We start from the raw sequence: 21696 nt of genomic DNA, 5'->3' as shown, positions 1-21696 counted from the left end.
TTTTTTTTCACAAATGTACCAAAAGTGATTAAATTTGGGTGTTCTTTTTTTTTTTTTTTTATTTATTTATTAATAAGTTAACACCTTTCTGCATTTCTCAAATAAGAGGATTCCTTTTTGTCTTCGCACGTTTCTCCATGTAAGCTTTTTAAGAATATTCAGAAGATAGAGCATCTTTTTTTTCTCCTCTGTATTCCCGTTTCTGAAATCCCTTATACCTCAAAATAATTCGTGGCCTCTCCTTCGGTGAAGTAACGTGGGAAAGAAAAGGTTGTGTCAGTGCAGGCACAAAAAAATATAAATCTAGGATGTAAATCTAACATGTAAACCTAGAATGTAAACCTAGAATGTAAATCCAAAGTGTAAAACATAAAATATGGAACACAAGTCATAGACGTCAAGGGTGCACATCCCATTTATACGCGATTAGAAATTACGTTCAGGTAACTATCAAAGGAATAACTATTTTTGGTATGGTTTATGTATCTCAGTCTGTTCTTCATCAGGAAAACTTTCAAGAGGGGAAGTTAATTTCTCGTGTGTGTACACGTAAGTGCATATATATATATATATATATATATATATATATATATATACATATACATACACATGTACTCAGTACACACTAATCGACTGTGATGTGTTCCCTTGCAAACCTGCTTGGTCCCTGAACAGAGTAAAAAAGGTGGATGAGGTGAAGCGGAGCTTATTTCACCAATATTATTAAGAAACATTTGCCAAAAGAAAAAAAAAAAAAAAAAATTCCGAAAATGTATAGTTAGGTAACCTAATTTCGTGAGTTATTCTTTTGTGTAAATCTTCAGTGCACAAAAAAAAGTGGAGGAGTTGTATGTTTCTATGTTGTGGTAATTTACTTTTTTTTCTTTTTTTCATTTTATGTATTTCATTCTTGTTGCATCATACACTTTCAATTTTTTTTTGCCTCTTTTTAAGACAAGTTTCCTTGTTTATATTTTATTCTCAAGCACAGAAATAATTTACCATCTACATTTTGTATGTTTATCTGCATTATGAAAAAAAGTCCCCACCACCACCAAAAAAAAAAAAAAATAAATAATGTAATATAATATAACTTAACATAATAAAATATGCTTCAAATTTTAATAAGAATGCATAATAATAATATAGACACATGTTTAAGGTTGTATTTACCCTTTTTGTAATTCCATCATTTCTATTTTTTAGTATGTTCATCTTCATTATTTCGGTAGCATAACCACCTTTTCCTTCTGTTTTTGAGACCAGGACAAAATGTAATGTCGTGTTATAAGCAAATACAGAACTAATAATGTAACTTTTTAATAATAATTTTCATCACCTTTACATGTACAATAATTTTTATTGTGTAACTTTTTTTTTTTCCTGGATGTTTGAGCATGTTATTCATCGTCATTATATATTCACATATACACAATATAACTTTATGTTGGATGAGAAAGAAAGAATCAAATACTTACTAGCTTTAATGTCAGGGTAAGAAAAAATGAAATCCGATGGGGACTGTCCAAATCCGTAATTTTTAAGAGTCAACATTTTGTTCTTGTTTTTTACTGCATCACTGAAGGAAGCATGTGTCATATCGTTTCGGGTGATGTGTGCTGTTCTGTCTTATTTATTTATTTTATTTTTTACTTATTTTATTATTTCATTTTTTAATTTATTTATTTTATTTATTTATTTTATTTTATTTTTTTTATTTTATTTTATTTATTTATTTATTTTATTTCATTATTTGTGGTGTAACGATTCTTTATTCACATATTTCTTCTTTTAGCACTTCATCTGAGTGTCCATTTCCGTGCATACATGTAATTTTTCGCTGGGTCTAAAAACAGTTCCTCATGAACATTCTCTAATTCTCCATTGCCTATGAGGTGGAATGACGTTCAAAGGTGTATGCAGAAGTGTACACACATGGGGATAGACTAATGTGTATAAAAATGCACACATATATATAAACAAAAGTTTCCCTGTGGAACAATTTGTAATAATTGCAATTAGACGCCTGTGCTCCTAGGCTCCTCCCAATGGAATTTGCTCATAAATCAAAAAGTTTAACAACATGTGTATTTTCAAGGAGTCTACACCACGTGATATGCAAAAGTTTTCCATGTTATGTAAACCTACTTAACTCATCAAGAAATATTTTCTTCCTTTTTTCTAGTAACGTTACTTTGGTTTTAATATCATCGGATATTCTAATTTTCTCTGTATCATCCTGTCCTGCAGATGTTCGTGGTTATATTCAGGTATGTTTTTTGCGTATTTGTGGGATGTGGAAGGGGTAGTATGAGCATAAGTTTATGTCAATATTCATGTACATGTTTTAATGTTCGTGCATGTGCATAAATCTATTCTAACACATTTGTTTTCCCTAACCATATACGTTATTTAGTACATCCCTCATGCTTCTAGTTACGTCCATTTTTTTCACTGTTGTGTCGATGAGAAAGGGGAACTTCTTTTCGTGGGCATAGTACTTTTCGCTCATGTCCTCCATTAATTTGTTCTATCAAGGAATACAAAAAAAAAAAAAAAAAAAAAAAAAAAAAAATTATTTTTTGTTTAATAAACAGATACAATTCCCTTAGTTTGTGTATATACAACACAACATAAAATTAAGGTACCTTCCTTTCAGTTAACACATCCCCTTGAGTTCTCTTATCTTAATGCGTCAAATTGTCGGGTTAAGCAAATGAGATATCAGGAATACGACTCAGAGTAATGTTCTACACGCAGACATAAAAAAAAATGCATCTATTCAAATGTTTATATTTTTACATGGCACAATGATTACACGAACTTAAATCTGGGGCATGGGTCAGGATGTCCTTCATGTTCTCCCTTTTTTTTACTACAAACAGGAGGTAAAAATATACCAAAGAAAAAAGTTAAAAAAAAAAAATATAAAATATAATAAAAAATAAGATTTCTGTTATTCTCCTACAATTTCAATATATTTTGCACGAATCATCTTCTCTTCTATGATGCTTACCAATAAATTGAAAATCATCGTTCATGCCTTTTTCCTTTATGTCTCTCTTTTCATTCTCTCCATCTTTTAAAAAAGTATATTTTAGAAGATCTTTCTTTTTCTCATAATCGTTATAAATGGGGATTTTCCTTATGTAATCTCCCATTTTGTCACCAAGTGAGAAGATCGATATACTTGTGTAGGCATTAGTGTGCTGGTTTTTTATGAGTGCATTGAATTCCTTCCATTTGGACCTGTCTAATCCTTTCGTTGCTGGAAGAGAATGTTTCAACTGTGGAAACCGTCTGAAGCTAATTCGTTTCGAATATTTTTTTACACATTCTTTTCTATTTATGCCCGTTACTATATCGAAAAAGACAACGCATGTGCAAAAATTGAGTTAAAGTTGAACAAAAACTGGGTCCAAAGTGGGTCGAAATTGGATCAAAACTAAGCCAAAACTGAGTCAAAACTGGGTCGAAATTAATTGAAGTTGAATAAAATCGAGTAAAATAAAAAACAGTTATAATTAAATAAAATTAAATATGTTAAATGAAAATGAATTAAATAACCAACGAGGGGTACTGTAACGACAGGCATTTTATCATGGGGTAGAATTGAAAAACTCATAATTAAAGTTAAAAAAATGAGAAAAATGATAGAAAAATATGAAAAAAAAAAAAAAAAAAAATGGGAAAAATAAAAGGAGAAAAAAAAAAAAAAAATTACACTATAATCTTGTAAATAATAAATTGATGAAATAAAAAAAAAAAAAAAAAAAAAAAAAAAAAAAAAAAAAAAAAAAAAAAAAAAAAAAAAAAAAAAAAAAAAAAAAAGGAAAAAAAAAAAAAAAAAAAAAAAAAAAAAAAAAAACAAAAAATTTAAAAAAAAAAATAAAAAAAAAAAAAAAAAAAAAAAAAAAAAAAAAAAAAAAGACACTCAACTATTCATTATGTCCAATGCTAATTTTTTGCTTATATATATGTCAAACTCTTTTATTTTTCTACTTTCTCTAATTTTATTATTCATTTTATAATTTTCACATGAATTAAAGTTCAGGAGTTTAAAAATATTTTCTTCTTCGCTTGAGGAATTATTATATGTTGAATTCACATAGTTTGGCGCTGGGCAGTTCTGTTCTTCACCATTTCCGTATTTTTCCTCCTCTTGGAAATGCAATGCTTTCACACTTTTGAACTTCTCGTGTCCATTAGGAACGATAACTCTTTTCAGATCCCTGTATATGTTCACGAGATTTTTCATCCCCAAGTTGAAGTTCTGTCAAAAGGGTAATGGAAATATGTCACAAATGGGGTAAAGAGTGCGCCCATGGATGCAATGTGTGTACATGTGTAAGCGTAGACACAAAATTCATTAAGTCCTGACACATATTAATGCACATATCGGTACAAATCATAATATGTGAACAAATTTAAAACTTTCTACTTCTGCACACGCAAAAGATGAATAGTATGTTTTTTTTTTTTTTTGCTTTTCCCCATACATCGAACAAAACAATGAGTTTATTATTCCTCAGAGTGATACACAAATATGGACATATCTCGAATATGTATATAGCCTTTAAAAAGAAGAAAAAAAAAAAAAAAAAAGAAAAGAGGTGGTGAAAATAAAGAATACATTAGAATATGCAATATAGACTTGAAAATTAAATGCTACCGTTAAAACTATGTAGAAGTAGGCATGTAGAGCATGTTTTCTTTTTTTTTTTTAAAAAAAAAAAAAAAAAAACTTACTTCATTAATAAAAATGTTTTTCACGTCACTTATACAAATAAATTTTAATTGATGTTGGAACAAGCTGTTTCTCTCTAGTTGTATTCCAATGTTGCTTACAATTAATAGCCTTTCTGTTAAGGGTATAGTTAAATGAAAAAAATAAAATAACATAAAATAAAATAAAAGATTTGATAAAATATGATATAGATGTATGTAGCACACTTATACATGAAAAGATACATACACATATATAGACTTAGAGAATTATATTTGTGTACATATTTATTTTTTTTCACTCAAAAAAGACTAACCAAGGTGGTGATTATTCAAGTATATGATGATGAAAGAAATATAAAAAATAAACAGGAAGATCTGAAATTCGTTAAGGAGAACATGTCCCTTCTTGCATCCCTGATAAGGTGGGTAAAAGAAGGAAAAGATTGGGAATGTATTTTGTTTGTGCCGCTGCAGCGAATTTGCAACCGAAATTTTCTCAAAGATTTTTTCTCTTTTTTTCCTTTTTGATTTTTTGCTGTTTTTTCTCGTCCTATTTTATGTCGTTTTCCGCTCTTTTGTTTATTCCCCTTTGTATGCTGTTTCTTTTATTTTTAAACTTGGTGATGCTTTGATGAATCCTACACAGGTGCGTATTTACAGAAAGTTGTAGTGCATATCTCGATGTTCCAGCATATAAACTACACTCTACCCCTTGGGGGAAAAAATGTGAACAACTTTTCCAAGCATGCTTACATACATGCGTCTTACGTACCAAGTATAGACAATGAAGGTAATATACAGTCAATGTTAGTATCACCAGAAGAACGTCTCTTTTTTTTTCTCTTCTCTCTGATATGTATTCAATGCCATAATCGTGCTTAATTTTCCTTATTTCATTTTTCATTTTCTTTTTTTTTTTCTTTTTCAGTTTAATTCGTCATCAACAGGATAAAAAAAAAAAAAAAATGAAAAGAAATGAAACGAAGCGAAAACGAATCTAAGCATTATACCTCCATTAATCATAAAAATTAAGATCATTTTGTTTATCAATTTATGTCATTTTTTTTATTTTTTTTTTTTTTTTCTGAAATTATTTGTTCATCCAATGTTAAGATGTTTCAATGGGGATATAGTTATATTAAGTTGAAGTTGCTCTGGCTTTGCATCTTGATGTACTTTTGGACTAGTTCTTAACTATTATGGGACCAAGCTTCATATCCCTTTTTTTTTGATAACTTTTTTTTTCTTTTGTGCTCGGTCTGCCCAACGACTTTATGCACTCTGAAGGATTATGAAATACCAAAAAAAAGAAAAAAAATATATATATCATGATTCTTCTGCATGACAAGCTACGTACACTGGAGTGCATACAAGCTGGTACACATTTACATACTAAAACTCTTTAGTGAACACATGTATACATAACATATGCAATTCACATGGAAACTTTCTTATCCCCAATAAACAAAGCAAAGACCAACAAAATGGTACTACTGCCTCAGCGAATTAAATAATATTTTTAAAGTCTTTTTCTCGTTTCATTTTCCAAAATAAAATGCTCCCAGTAATTAGCGTGAGAATGTGCTAACAAGCGTAATTTTTTTTTTTTTTTTTTTCCAAATTACATTTTTAGAATATTTCTTTAAAGATAAAAAAAAAAAAAAAAAATTCATTGTGCATATACGATTTTAGTGAAAAATGGAGTTATAAAAAAAAAAATAAAAAAAAAAAAAGGAATTTGTCATTAAAAGTTATGTTTGGCCATAATAGCAATTATGCAAATAGCTGAGACCATTGTTGCACGTGTTGTTTTGTCATATTGTTTTATTTGGTTTACGCCCTTCCCCATGTCCCCTTGCATTATTTCACTATATTTATTTTATTTTTTACTGCCATTTATTTTGTTTTTCCATATCATTTTAATATATAACAGCTTAAATTTTTGTATTATTTTTAAAACATTTTTATTTTATATAATCCCGCATCAAATTTGTGTGTAAGGTGTTAAATGTCCAACTGCCTTACCAATTTGCAAAGACATACTAATAATCTAAGAACACATACTCTTATTGTGTGTGCTGCTTATCTCATAAGTGGGGAAATATGTAAATGATTTTTATTTATATATTTATGTGCTAATATTACTCCTAAAGGGAGACCACACTCCCCTTTTTTCGTATCATATTTTTTAACTTTATGTATTTTTTTTACGATCACGCTACCGTAATACCTCCACAAGTTAACATTTTTTTTTTTTTTTTTGTTCCTTTTTTATTCCTTTTTTGTTCCTTTTTCGTTCCTTTTTCGTTCCTTTTTTTGTCATATTATTGCGTAAGAAAAGGTACCTATGAAGCTTCTCTCCTAAGAGATCATGAATATCCAAATTCTAGTTTTATAGACAATTTTTTTCTTTATATTTTCTTTTTTTTTTTCTTTTTTTTTTATGTCTTATTTTTAACATTGGAAAGGAAAAATAATTATAAATCTCAAGAATAAAATAATATGAACGAGTCAGGGAAAAAATCGACAAGTTCAGTAGACCCATTACTAAAACTGAAGGAGGAGAGAGAAAAATTAATTCAATGGTCTATTAAATTAAAAAATAATAACTCTTCTTTCTTATGTTCTGATAAGGTAGATGAGGAAGCACGAGAAAGGAAATACTCAAGTGATGATTCATTGGAACAACACGAATATGAAATCGGAGTGGAGAGAAGAGGTATGCAACATAATAAATGGAAAAATAATGAAGGTGAGGAATACACTAATGAGAAAGGTGAGATAGAATATGATACAGGAGAAAAAAACGGTATTAACAAAGTTAGACTTAATATAAAGGGGAACCTTGAAGACATGAGCAAATTTCACTTAAATGTTCAGAAAAATAAATTGAAAAATGAATACCCATCGTGGGAGGAGGAAGAGGAGAAGGGACATGTACTACCAAAATTAGAAGAGAATAAGGGGAGACAAAACAGATTTGCAACACATGGAAGAAGATCAAATTCAAGTGGAAGTGATGATGAGAAGAAGAATTCAGTGAAACTAAATTACATTGAGAAGTATTACAATAAAGAGAAAAATCTAAATAACGAATTTAAGGAGTCAATCATCAGCGATAGCTCAGCAGATTCTATTGAACCAAACTCTCTGCACAGTGCGATGAACAAAAGAATAAATAATGTTTACAAGAATTATAAACCAGATATACACATAAAGGAATCTTTTTTTAAAATCCCAACGGATGTAAATGTAAAAGACGAAAAAATAATATCAGAAAAGAGCAGAAACAAATCCAACACATTAAGTTCAAACAGTGATGACACGTACCCCAATTTGAACACTGCTAATACTAAGAGGAGAATCAAATTAACAAGAAAAGTGAAAAAAAATGAAACAAAAAATAGCATTAACAATTTTTTAAATACAAAGGTTTCTATTTGGGGATCTAAGTATATCCCTACTGAGCAAGATGAGAACAGCTATAAAAACGACACTATAGACAATCATAATGATAGTAATTTCAATTACAAATCATCAAATGAAAGCGTGAAAACATTTTTACCTGTTGCTAATCAAATAACTTCGAGGGATAATTTCTCTTGTACAACTCTACATTCAAATAATAACGAAATTGAACAAAATAGTAGAAGAACAAATGGAACCAAATTAAAATGTAAAGAATCGAAAAAGTTAACTAGTTTACTAGAAGAAAAGGTATATATGTTAGAAAATAAGAAAGAAATTTTAAATGACAAAATAAAAGATCTACATGATAATACATATACCCTAATGGATGCACAAGAAAGAGACAATTTAACCATACAACATTATGAAATGCTAATAAAAAACTTGGAATCCAAATATAATAAACTATTTAACATGTATCAGGAGCTAGATGAACATCGAATTTCTTATGTTGATGCATATCGAGAAAAACAAACGAAGATAGAAAATCTGTGTGCAATTATGCAAATTAAAAGTGAAGAAAGCTTGAAATTAACACAAGAAATTAATATACTTAAAAAAAGAAATGAAGAAATACAAGGACAAATTTATGAATACATAAAAGATATAGAAGATAAAGAAATTGTTTTAAATAAAAAGAAAGAAGAATGCATCACTTTGAAAAATTCTCTTGAAACAGCTAACAAAGAAAATACAGACCTACACTATAGACTAGATCAAGTAAGTAAAGAATTAAACGAAGCATTAAACCAAAATAAAATCTTACAAGAAGAGAATGATAATATAAAGCATAAATACAAAACTATGAGCAAAAGTGGCAACAGTATCAACAATTTTTTCATTCCCAAAATAGAAAATTTGATAGATATCATTAATAAAATATTTCAAATTTTTAAATCCAATGATGAAAACATTTTAACTTATGTTAATTTTTTTAAAGAAAATGCATCTCTCATTGAAGAAAAATTATCAAATAATGACAATACATGTGACGACATCATTCGTTTGTTAGACACCAACTTATTAGACTCTCTGGCAAAGGTTGTCAAGCAAAGAGAAAAGGAATATAATGAACAAAAAGAAAAAATGAAAATTAAATTCGATGATCAAATTTTAAATATGTATGAAATGAATATTAACAATGTTGAAGTTGCTAATAGTTATATAAACGAACTAAAAAATAAATTATCTTCTGTTATTATCCAGAGAAATAATATAAAGAAAAAAACCTTACTCCTATCTATTGGACAAGGTAGATTAAATGATAGACCAATAATTGATGAGATAAAAAAAATGAATATTGGAACGCTCTTACATAAGTGCAAATATCACGGCTTTAGGCACATACCGGTGCCTATATATATGAAAATTGTGAATAATCGATTTATCAATTGGACCAAAAATCTTAAGGGAAAAAGCGGGTTCAAGCGGAAGAAGTTGATAGACATTCAGGTTAGTTTTATTTATTTCGTGTGATACTTTTGCAAAACCCATTGTTATATTTTCTGCATGACTTCCCCATACAGGCCTTATCTATTTTTATATATGCGTTTAAGAATCTCATCTTAATTATAACCTTTCTGCTTTATTTGGCCATTCTTCCCCCAATGGTTTAACTGTTCATGTACACGATAAAATCACACCATTTGTCATTCCCTTGCAGGACATAACATCCATTGAATACGGACTAAATAGCAGACCTGTGTATTGGCTTATTGAAAAGAATAATAAAAAGAATCTTAAGAAAAAGAAAATAAAACCCAACCAAGTTTACAATAATGCGTATAAGATACACCCTTGTAAATGTTTCACATTACGTACCAGAGAAAGAACTTATGATTTTTTTTCAAATGATGAAGACGTTATTGCTACATGGGTGATAGGACTTGGTGTGTTGTGCTACCAATACAATAAATCTGCTAATATACAATCAAGATCTGAATTTATTGTTAAAAAAGTTCAGTTGAAATTGAAGTTACACTGTATTAAGCGGAATATAAATTATACTACTTTGTGGAAAGAAGCCATTGAAAAGACGAAGGAACAATTGTCATTGTGATTTTCACTTATTATTTTGGATACATATTGTCAATATGTTATCTTTTTTTTTTTTTTCTTTTTTTTTTTTTTTTTTTTTTTTTTTGGCGCGTTGAAATCCAAACATGTCTACTATGCAAAATGCAGCAAAATATCGCTTGCACTGAAATGAGCTAGAAAAAAAATTGCTTCTTCATTTCTTCATGTCTATTTGTGTGGACGTTTGATGAATGAGCCTATGGGCGATGTCGTATAACATTTATAATGCTATTTGATAAGAATATATTCATAATGGAAAAACTTCCGTTATGTTTTCCCTATCTCCATCCATTTTGAAACGCAGTTGTTCATCTGAGCAAAGAACACTGATTATTTCTTTCAGTCCCCTCAAACTTCTCAAGGAAGGTGTCCCAGTAATTATAAAACAATGTATTTATAAAAAAAAAAAAAAAAAAAAAAAAAAATACGCATCACAAAATCTGTAAAATAATAAATAATATATGCATACCCGTATGTCCACTTGATTATACAGTTTTTCATAAAGCTCAAATAAAAGCAAATATTTTATATTCGAAAGTGCTTAAAAATAATTACGCCATTTCAAGGACGAATAATAATGTTACATTTTCAGATGCCTATAATAGTTCTTTTTTGTTCTCCCATCCTCTTTACACATATGTAATTGCCAAATTAAAAAAAAGGAAAAAGTGATAGAGGTAAGACCCGGGTTTTCGTGGCCCCTATGTTGCATATATTCATTTATACGTATGTGTATATACATAAACTTTTGCAATGTTTGCAAGCAGTTGTACACGGCATGCTCCGCAATGTTGTGCTCCTGAGTCAACATGTCAGAAATGCTTATTTATTTGCCTATTTACTTGCTTATTTATTTGCCTATTTATTTGCCTATTTATTTGCATATTTATTTGCCTATTTATTTGCATATTTACTTCTTGTTTATTTGCCTATTTATTTGCATATTTACTTCTTATTTATTTGCCTATTTATTTGCATATTTACTTGCTTATTTATTTGCATATTTACTTGCATATTTAATTGCTTATTTATTTGCATATTTACTTATTTATTTATTTGCATATTTACTTATTTATTTGCTTATTTATTCTCTTTTTACAATTTTTTTTTTTTTTTTGAGGTGCAAAATCATTCTGAGTGTACCTGGATATTATTTTGACAAAAGTGATAGCACGGAGAAAAATGTTATTTAAAAAGAACCATCATTTAGCTTAGGTAAAAAACCTAATTAGGGAATACCACAACAATAACCCAAACATGTAGTATGCGCTTGTGTATATATATATATACATGCATAAACCATTCAGGATATTAATGAACGTTTCACTGTTTCTTTTGGTGTGTATTTAGCTAAAGAGAAAAGGAAGCATAGCGAGGAAGCAAACCAAGCATACCAACGGAAGAGGAAAAATGGGATTCCACATCCAGGGTTACATTGCCATGATGGGGAGAGGAATAAACCCCAAAACGTGGAAAAAAATGTGGTTAAATCACAAGAATAAACAAATCATAGATGTATATAATGGAGTCACTGAATTCACGAATAATCAAATAGCACAAGTAGCCAGAGTGTAAGTTATCGAACGAATCGTCAAATGAAAAAAAAAAAGTTACATAAAAAGGCCCCAATTTTTACTATTGTGTTAGTGCAAACACATTTTAAACATGGTCATGTGTTTGTACATTCATGTTACAGTTACATTACAATGTGTAACATATAGATAACCAAATCATGACATACATACATACATACATACCCCTTATGGAACACTTACATCACTTCATCATTTCAACATTTCATCCCTTTCCCCCTCCCCTTTCCGCAAACACAGGTACCAATATAGATATTGGTGGTGGGCCAACCCGTTTGGTATGGGACTTATTTTTTACCTTGGATACAAAGCATGGTATATGGTATACATGAATCATAAACAGAGAAAGGTTGCTCAAGTTGTTGCATCAGCATATGGCCAAGGTGGTCAGTGGCTTAACCCAGTTCCGAAATGAACATAAAGTTATTTTGCATCAATACAATGTCTACAACCCTCCCACGCCCCCTCAGGGGTTGTTACTCTCTTGTTCTACCAGCTTATTGTTTGCATATATATATATATATATATATGTATTTATTCAGATACTAGTACACGTACATGTACTTTTTTATCTAATTATACAGCCAGTGGAATACCCACTCACCTACGTGAGCTTCGTTTTTTTCGTCAATTAATTAATTTAGTGCTTTGCTCCTGTATATTCTTATGAACAATTTTGTGGGGAATTTATGAACACACTAGTCCAATAAAAAAAATAATAAATAAAATATAATAAAATATAATAAAATATAATATAGCATAATGCAGTATATAATATAACAAAAATTGATATGACTAAATGGTGAGAACATTATGTGTAGTATCGATCAGTGGGAAAAAAAAAAAAAAAAAAAAAAAAACTTTTGCTCATATGAATATTCGAAATGATTGGAATGCGTATCGGATATTTATAAAACAATAAAGGGGAGATAATTACAAAAATCCAATAAAAAAAAAGTGGATACAAAAACGAAAAACAATTTTTTTTTAACCCCTCTCCCCCCTGATGAATAAACTGAACAAAATGTGTGAAGACGCTCTTTATCGGCTTGTACATGCGAATAGATAAATGAGTTCCTTCGAGGAAGGCAAAAAGAATTGTGAGACCACTTGGTCATTTGACAAAAGGTATAAAATATACCCATCAGGGGATAAAATAACACACTTAATTTTTAAGCATATGCTCCTAATTTATTTTCCATCTGTCTATTCTTTCGTTGATACTTTCGAAATATTTTCTTCATACAAAAAATGTGTCCAGAATTATTTAACATCTTATTTATAAATATCTCACCATTCATAGTATTACCATAGGTTTCTTTAAATTCATACCTCTGCTATCTTTTGTGATAGGATTATCACCACTTACGGGATTTGTAGCACCACATACCGGATTTGTAGCACCACATACCGGATTTGTAGCACCACATACCTGATTTGTAGCATTATTTACATAGGGAACTTCCCCATTCATGGAAGGGTTTATGTGCAAATTAGCATGACTCGTATGTCTGGTCAACTCGTTATTGTTCAAATTTTCTTTGTTTTTATTATTCATTGAGAGGTGATAACTTGGTATAACAGAATCACCCACATTATTCGCTGACATATAACTACCCACAACACTCAGTGCGCTTGAATTGGATTTCCCAGTTCTGCCAATTACGTATGCTTTACCATTTGCATCGTAGAAAATCCCTCCGTCACAAATTTGACTATTAATTAATGGAGCATTAGCACCAACAGTAGCAAAATTGTAATTTCTCCCATTTGTCAGATCACGAGTTTCAATCGGAACTTGGAATGTTTTGCTAAAATTCTGATTGAGCCTCTGTTGAGGGTTCAAATGGTTCATGGACGCAACGCTCGATGTGATAATGTCACTTCTCGTTACATTAGCAGATTCACCATATCTGTTTTCAAATCCACTATTATATAAATGTCTATGCATATTTATATTCCCCAAATCTGGATTATTAAATGCTTTACCACTGTAATATATTCCATTTAAATTATAATTGTTCATTAGTCCTTGATCAATGGCTAAACTGTTTTTACCTATATAAGGTTCGTGTATAATGTGATTAAGAGCGGGTTCAGACATGCACGAATACTGCTTGTTCATGAAAAGGGAATTATTTGTGTTTCCATAAAGCATGTCATTATACTTCGGATGTGTAGTAGAACATGGATTTGCAACTTTTAGACTTTGGTTCATACTAATATTGTTATAATAATTCTTGCTATTGTAACCTTTTGCTTCTTCCTTGGGGTAAATAATTTTTATTTCATTTTCCTTTTCATTGCAACTTATGAAATCTCTCTTTTCATCATTTGACGGCGTATGGTTATGAAGCTCACTACCTATCATGATATTAGTAGCATCTATACTTGTATTGTCACTATGAAGATCTAAATTCCCAATTGTGTTCTGACTCCCACTCGGAAGAATAATATTACCAATAGAGTTGTTATTTTTTTCAAATGATTCTTCCTTTTCATTATTATTTAAAACATTAATTGTGTTATTCTCTCCAATTAATACGGAATAAACGTTATCTGATACTTCACCACTGCTGCATTTATGCTTTTCCATATCTGTGCTTGATAAGCCATTTTTGAAATTATCTTTCACAAACGACAATTTGGACAATTCTCCCGTTTTTTTTTTTTCTTTTTCTTTCTCGTAATTATTGCCATTTTTTATAGAATTATCACAATTTAGATAATAATTGAACTCCTTCTTCATGTATTCATTGGCATTTTTAATTCCCACAACCCCACTAACTGTTTTTCGAAGAACATTTTTGTGAATATTTCCATTTATAAAATTTGGATGGGAATTTCCCTGGTGTAATAGTCTATTCATAGCATTTTCCTTATCTAGCATACCGAAATGATGCATATTTACTCTTTCTGATATTTTCGATTCGTTTTCCTTTTCCTTTGTATTTTCATCTGTCGTGGGATTTATCTGATGATTCAAGGATGAGGAATGTGTCTGAGCATAAGATGGTTCATCATTTTTTCCGATATTCACATTTGTCTGATATTCAATCATTTTACATGGAGAACATGTTTGAATCATTCCATTTGAGTCATCTTTTGATAAATTACTCGTTTTCGAATTGCTACAACAAATTTTTATGTCATCTTTCAAATTGCTGCGACAAATTTTTATGTCATCTTTCGAATTGCTACGACAAATTTTTATGTCATCTTTCGAATTGCTGCGACAAATTCTTATGTCATCTTTCGAATTGCATATCAACATTTTATAGTTTTCCTTCTTATTTACATTCCTTAACAGATCCCCATTTCGCGCGTGATTGCTACCATGGCGTGAGGGGTTAATCCCTATTTCTTCACTGCATTTGTGAATATAAGAAGGTTCATTATTAAAACTATTTTTACTTACACATTTCGAGGAAATTTTCTTGTGACTCCATTTCTTTTCTGACTTGTTTGAATAATTTGAGCTTTCACAATCTGAATACATATTGTCACATGAGTTTGCATAATTGTCATGTATATGGGACGTGTTATTTGCCTTTGAGTTTTTCTCAGCTAATTTATTATCTACACATTCTGTACTTATTATATGATCATGTTTCTTATTCCTACTTTTCTCCTTTATCCAAGACCATTTGCAATTAGTTTTCAAAATGTCCGTATGTGCTTTATTCTCTTTTTTCTCTTCGTCCCTTCGAGTTCTGCTACTGGAGTAGTAACACTTTTTTTTCCCTCCTTCTACTTGATCATTGTGCCAAATTCGCGACTCCTTATTCACATTTTTATGCTCCCTGTTGTGTAGGTTTAAATTTATATCACTATCTTTTGTATTTTTTTTTTTCTTTCCATTTATGTGGGAAATATTCGATCTTGACAATGCACATGAGCTATTTTCACTACAACTGTTGTGTTCATCTGAGCGCTTCATTATATATATTCCAGAAACAGGATTATTTCTTTGGGAGTATTCTGAACAGAACTGACTATGATATGATTTATTGTTACACTTTCTTTCCCTGACTTTGTTATATTTATTAGCAACCTCATTTTGATGTTTTTTTTTATTTTCCATTTTCTGTAATATATTATGTGGATTTACTACCTCTCTTTCGTAATAGCTTTTGTTATCTGAGTCATATTCCTTATTTTTACTTCTACACGTTTGATAGCATTTCCCTTCAACATAATCATCATTGGAGAACTTACATTTGTGAAATTCCTCTCTAAAATTGTCACTTCTACATGCAGATGTACCTCTACGTATAGACATGCTTCGATCTATGCCATCGAAGCTAATATGAGACTTGTTTTCCAAATCAGAAATTAGTTCCTTTTTGTGATCATATCTATGTTTACTGCAATTCGTGTTCCTCAAAGAATCATCTCTTAAATGTTTGAAGCTGTTTTCATTGCTCGACTTTTCATTTAATTTATACAAACAGTTTCCAATAGGTATATTTTCTTCCTTCAACAATGAATCAACAACACAATTATCGTACGTTTTCTTTTTCACACAATTCTCTCTTAGTATTTCCCCACTCTTATGTTCTTTTTCCGTGGATGAGATGCATGATTTTGTGCGATTTTTATTCTGTCTTAGATTGTCCCTTTCTGTATTTGTAACTTTCAATACATCATGTTTTTCGTCATCTTGATTTTTCCTCGCGTACGTTTCACCATTAATAGGACAATTTATATTATTCAAATTGGTGAACTGATCAAAGGATGAATGTTCCAAATATGGATTGTGATTGTTGTATGTGCTTCCTCCTCTCCTCGATGATTTGTTCATTCTTTGGTTTACATTTTTTTTTTTTTTATATTCATCTTGAGCATAATAAATGGATGACGTTGGAAGGTTCCATAATTTCTCATCTGTTGTGTTTCTTTTCTTATCATGTAATCCTCTTTGATCGATCTGATACATACTTGCATCGTATACTCTTCTTTCGCCATTCATAGGTTTGTCCATTATACCGCACACATACTTCCCTCGATGCAATGAACATGTGCGACAACCATAGTCATTGTGTCCATTGTGATCTTTCGATTGGGTATTTCTAATTTTTAGTTTGTTTCTGTTGCTACATATTCTATTAATTTCTATGCAATTGGAGTTGTTTTCTCCATTTTCGCTGCTTACCACATTGTCTCGGCTGTGGAAAAAACTGCTGTGACCATGTTCATCTCTGCTCAACGATTTTGAAGTTTTCGACATGGTATCATTTCCATTGAGATGGGGAATACTATTAACACGCTTTTCAGGGAGAGTCCTCTCACGAACGTGTTTTCTAGATAAATTCGAGCGGTTCATTTTTTTATAGCACGATGTATTATTACCACTATGATGAGTCAGGCTACCTCCTGTAATAGTCTGTATTATTCCATGATGATTCCTTCGATTGGAATAATTTCCACCTTCCCCATCCTTTCTGCATCTATATCGTTCTTCATTAGACAATCCCTCGGAATTGTAAAGAATTCTTTCTACATTGTTCATTCCAGAATAATCACAAAAACTAGAAGAAGAAGTTGATGATGCACATTTCCATGGGGTTCCATTTCTACTTATATCACATCTGTCCATTCCAAGATAAGCATTTTTTTTGTGAAAAATTTCAATCGAATTAGTAATTTGTTTTCTCGAGTGTGCATCTTTTAATACTTCCTGTCTTTTCCTTAACAGTGAATTCACCTTTTGTTCAGAACTATCAGAAAGTAATACTGTCCTCATTTTATTATTTTTTTTATCACAAATTTCCTTACAAAATAATTGTGGTGATTGAACAGGAGTCCACTCGGATTTGAGATGGTGTTGTGAATGGGTATTCTGCTCTGAATATTGTCTACTTGATTTCTTATTTTTTTTATGTCTCTCTACCTCATCCTGACGATCTTCTTTTGGTTGTCGACTATATTTATCGCACATTTTTCTGCTAACTCTCGAATGTGTTTGGTATTCATCGTCATAGTTAGTTGAAATTGCCTCTTCTGCTCTTCTTTGCATATTCGTCTCTTTCGTGTTTCTTGCCATTAGTTGATGACCAAAAGAGAGCTCATCTGTGATATCCGCAACAGAGGTTCTGTTTCCCTTAGATTTGCTTTTTCCACGATGTGTTTGTGAGTTCTCTTTATAATACTCGATTTCTTCTCCAAGAACATTTCCATTTAACAACATATGCTTTTTTGTTAGTGGCAACATCAATGTGTAATTCTTATCCTTTACTAATTGATCCTCAATATTCTGATGTAATTCCTTTTTTTCTTCATTTTGTTTTATGTATGAAATTTCCCCTTCTAACGATGCATGGGATAATAATTCTTGACCGTTTCTTATGCAGTTTTCTGAGCATGTTACATGGGATGTTTTTTTTGTACTAAATGAATGTCTCATGCCACCTCTATTCACTTGTTCATGAGAACCACAATAAGATCCGTTTTTGTAATTCCTATATATACTTCTGCTTTGCTGCTTTTTTCTCCCTCCATAGAATGCATCTCTTGTATTTGTGTATTCCATTTGATCCTGATTTGGAATTGGATAATCACAATTTTCGTTTTTCTTGCCTCTAACAATATTATGAAAACAATTAGAACAATGACCATTAGGCGATTTGCATTCATTCATTCTGTAAAACGTTTTAGAATTGTAAGTAAATTCTTTTGGAATTGTTTGATTGGCCTCTTTTCGTTCTTTTCCTATGGAGCTTGCAATGTGCTTTGAATAGAAATTAGATTTTTTTTTTTTTTTTTTTCCTTCTGAACAACTGATTTTCTCATTGTCGTAATAACTGTCATTACCATTATTCTCAATCGCGCTTGAAATAATATCTGTGCATCTTAAACCTCCATGGTATGAGCAAATAGACATGCCTTTTTTTCCTATCAGATCAGACGGAAATTCCTCCTTTTTGCTATGTTTTTTGCCGTGTGATAATATAGGAATACTCATTGTGGTTCTCCCCCTTTTATCTTCTATTTCTAATACTTTATTTTCATCAACCAAATGTTTGACTTTTGCGAAACTGTGTATATCTCCCTCGATTTTATTGGTGTAATTTTCATACGCCTTGTCTTCACGGGTACTGTTTTGATCGTTATTGTTCTTTTTTTCATTCTGGTTGTAATAATGCACCAATTTGTACTTATTTCCATAATCTTCATGAGAATTTGGTTCGTCTAATAAATTGTAATTACTCTTGTTGTCGTGATGAAAGCTATATTTTTCATTATTCTGCATGATAGTTCTTGTTGTGTCTTCTTCTGTCCTTTTTAAATCTTCTTTATTGAGTTTATCTGCACTATCTGATCGTATAGTAATCGTTTTTAAATTTTTGTATTTGTCTTTTCCATTAAGCGAATTGTAATAGGAAGGAGAATTTTCGTGATTCAAGTCTGTATGATTTTTATTCTTTCTACCCGTACTATTGCTTAATTTGTAGTTTACACTATCACATGTTTGGTTCCTACCTTTTAATATTTTGTAATTTGGGAATTTTTTCTTGTTATATGTATCCTGGTCCAGCTTATAATTATATCGTGTTAATGAACAAAAATTTCTTTCGTTATTTGATTTTTCCTTTTCCACACCCAGTTTATTCACTACATTTTTCTTTGTTTCTATACTATGTTGACTGTGACAATTTCTGATTTTACTAAATTCTCTTGATTTGTTTGAATTCATGGACTCGGCAAATTCATCTGATTCCATATTTTTATTATCCCTTATTTGAAAACATGAAGTAGAATGATGTCTATTTTCTGAATGATTATCTGGAATGTAAATATTATGTTCTGTCTGAGTCTTGTAATGAGAAAATTTCTTCCTCATTCTTTTCTCATTTTTCTTGTTAAGACATCTTTTTTCATATTCGCTGTAGGATCTTCCTGGTACTTTATCCCACATATCTACATTCTCCCGTTTCTTTATACCTTTGGAGATCTCCAGTTTTTTCCCTATATTTGTTTCATGCTCAGAAATGTTACTTCCCTTGCTGCTGCACTTGCTCCTTCCGTGATTACAATGTGTTTTTAAGTCGCCTTTATCACATTTATTATCGACACTACAAATTCCATTGGGAATTTCATCAGATGAAGAATTACTACTACTCTCATTATTATTATGATTATCCATATCACATATGATCGAGGAGTGGTAACGCTTTTTAGCGCTTTTCTTTTCCTCATTATTGTTATGAACATAGCGAAATTTGATATCTTTACTTAATCCCTTCTTTAAGTTTAAGTTCATTCCTCTATCTGTTTTTGAAGTGAATAAAAATTTGGAAGTATTGGTGGTTGCATTACTATTTCTATCCATATTGGTTCTATTACCTTTCTCCTCACAATATCTACCACTGTTTCTGTTCAAAGGTACAGACATCCTAACTCGGAATTTGTTTTTTGTTTTCTTTTTTTCCTTTAAATTTTTCTCGTTAGCAATTATTAAATGGTTATATGAGTTGTTAAAAAAATCGTTTCTGTGGTGAATTATTTTGTTCATTTTTTCTACCTTCAACTGGCTTTTCTTCTCTTTCATTGTTCTTGTTTTTTCTCCTTCTTTTGTATCGTTATAGAAATTTTCTTCTAGATCAGTCCTACTTAAGTGACGAGTTCCATTTCTATTCACTTCATTTGTTTCTCCCCATTTACACAATGGATAATCATTTGCATATCTTTTATCAGCGATAGAATTCATGAAAGGTGTAAAAATCATACTAGCATTGCAAGTTAGCCCATCACTTAACTTCTTCAATTTATGCGTACGTACTGGTGGGATCACTTTCTTTTTTCCCTTTTCGTCATTTCGAAAAGTAAGGTCTTTATTTATTATATTATTTCTTAGGGAAGAATAATTTACAGGATTAGGGTGTATAGAAGGAGACTGATTTCTACTCATGAAATTGGAGTTAAATGTTTGAAATGGGCTTTTACTAGTAATTTTTATAGTAGCCTTTTTCCTCCTCTCCTCACTAATGCAATTATTACATATGTTGTTGCTCTTGTTACTGTTTTTATCTTTGCTTCTTCCACAGTTGTGATGACTCTTAAGTCTAATAAATGGCTTTAAATTTATTCCATTGAAATCACTTCTCCGCAATGTCTCGTTTGGTGTTCTACGTCTATACATTACAGTATTTGTAGGTTCTACATTTAAATATTCATTTAAAATGAATGTTGGTCTCGATTTAAATGGTAACTTTTGTGAATTATTTTTCTCATCATATAATCCCTTTTTACACATTTCATCTATCTTATCAACCATAGATTTAATGAAGGATTTATTTTCATTTTTTTTTTTTTTTTTTTCAGAATATTGTGAATTTGTGTTTATATTTTTTTTTATTTTTATATTAATCGTATTTTTATTATTCCTATTGTGAAATTGTGGTGTAAACACACATTCTTCAAAACTAGATCTTCTGGATTCACTATTCGTGTGTGTGTCTACGTGGTTTAAATTATTGAAAAAATTATGGTTACATCTGCTTAATGGTAAGTGTTCTTCCTGAATATTATCCTTAAGGGACCTCTTATCTATTCGTTTCATAATATATCCAACGTGTTTTTTTTTTTTTTTTTTTTCTTCTGGTTGGTTCTACTATATCCTTCTTGTAGTGGTGGTGTTATTTTATGTATTTCTTACAATTCGTCCCATGCGTATATATTTTACTTTGTTTAGCTTTCCACGTGTAGGAAAATGATACATATTATGTTGCAAACAAATGAATAATAAAAACATGCTCTACATAAATTATGATTGAGATGATTAGCTGTCCTTAGGCAATAATGTGTTTGAGAACGTGGAATATTCCCCGTC

At 30.4% G+C, this 21696-nt stretch overlaps 5 protein-coding genes across 5 annotated transcripts; 2 read left to right on the top strand and 3 right to left on the bottom strand.

Annotated features, from left to right (window-relative positions):
* Nucleotides 1-148: 148 nt before the first annotated feature.
* On the bottom strand, nucleotides 149-3161 carry PGO_093770 (hypothetical protein, conserved; the record flags this gene model as incomplete). Its single annotated transcript, XM_028687965.1, has 11 exons — nucleotides 149-241; nucleotides 438-511; nucleotides 635-667; nucleotides 1170-1250; nucleotides 1479-1579; nucleotides 1828-1888; nucleotides 2149-2244; nucleotides 2401-2530; nucleotides 2649-2686; nucleotides 2825-2875; nucleotides 3017-3161. The coding sequence occupies 11 exons, from the start codon at nucleotides 3159-3161 to the stop codon at nucleotides 149-151; spliced, it is 903 nt and encodes a 300-aa protein (XP_028543766.1).
* Nucleotides 3162-3934: 773 nt separating this feature from the next.
* PGO_093760 (phosphatidylinositol N-acetylglucosaminyltransferase subunit H) lies at nucleotides 3935-5632 on the bottom strand (the record flags this gene model as incomplete). Its single annotated transcript, XM_028687964.1, has 5 exons — nucleotides 3935-4273; nucleotides 4500-4574; nucleotides 4750-4862; nucleotides 5043-5142; nucleotides 5501-5632. The coding sequence occupies 5 exons, from the start codon at nucleotides 5630-5632 to the stop codon at nucleotides 3935-3937; spliced, it is 759 nt and encodes a 252-aa protein (XP_028543765.1).
* Nucleotides 5633-7230: 1598 nt separating this feature from the next.
* PGO_093750 (hypothetical protein, conserved) lies at nucleotides 7231-10255 on the top strand (the record flags this gene model as incomplete). The annotated part of the gene is made up of 2 exons (XM_028687963.1): nucleotides 7231-9648; nucleotides 9860-10255. 2 exons carry the CDS (start codon nucleotides 7231-7233, stop codon nucleotides 10253-10255), a joined length of 2814 nt encoding a protein of 937 aa, XP_028543764.1.
* Nucleotides 10256-11682: 1427 nt separating this feature from the next.
* Nucleotides 11683-12279, top strand: PGO_093740 (hypothetical protein, conserved; the record flags this gene model as incomplete). Its single annotated transcript, XM_028687962.1, has 2 exons — nucleotides 11683-11843; nucleotides 12105-12279. The coding sequence occupies 2 exons, from the start codon at nucleotides 11683-11685 to the stop codon at nucleotides 12277-12279; spliced, it is 336 nt and encodes a 111-aa protein (XP_028543763.1).
* An 882-nt stretch (nucleotides 12280-13161) lies between these two features.
* On the bottom strand, nucleotides 13162-21426 carry PGO_093730 (hypothetical protein; the record flags this gene model as incomplete). Its single annotated transcript, XM_028687961.1, has 1 exon — nucleotides 13162-21426. The coding sequence occupies one exon, from the start codon at nucleotides 21424-21426 to the stop codon at nucleotides 13162-13164; it is 8265 nt and encodes a 2754-aa protein (XP_028543762.1).
* Nucleotides 21427-21696: the final 270 nt, after the last annotated feature.

This window comes from Plasmodium gonderi, assembly GCF_002157705.1.
Source record: "Plasmodium gonderi DNA, contig: Chr09, whole genome shotgun sequence".
NCBI lineage: Eukaryota > Apicomplexa > Aconoidasida > Haemosporida > Plasmodiidae > Plasmodium > Plasmodium gonderi.
This window is presented reverse-complemented; position numbering and strand designations above follow the sequence as displayed.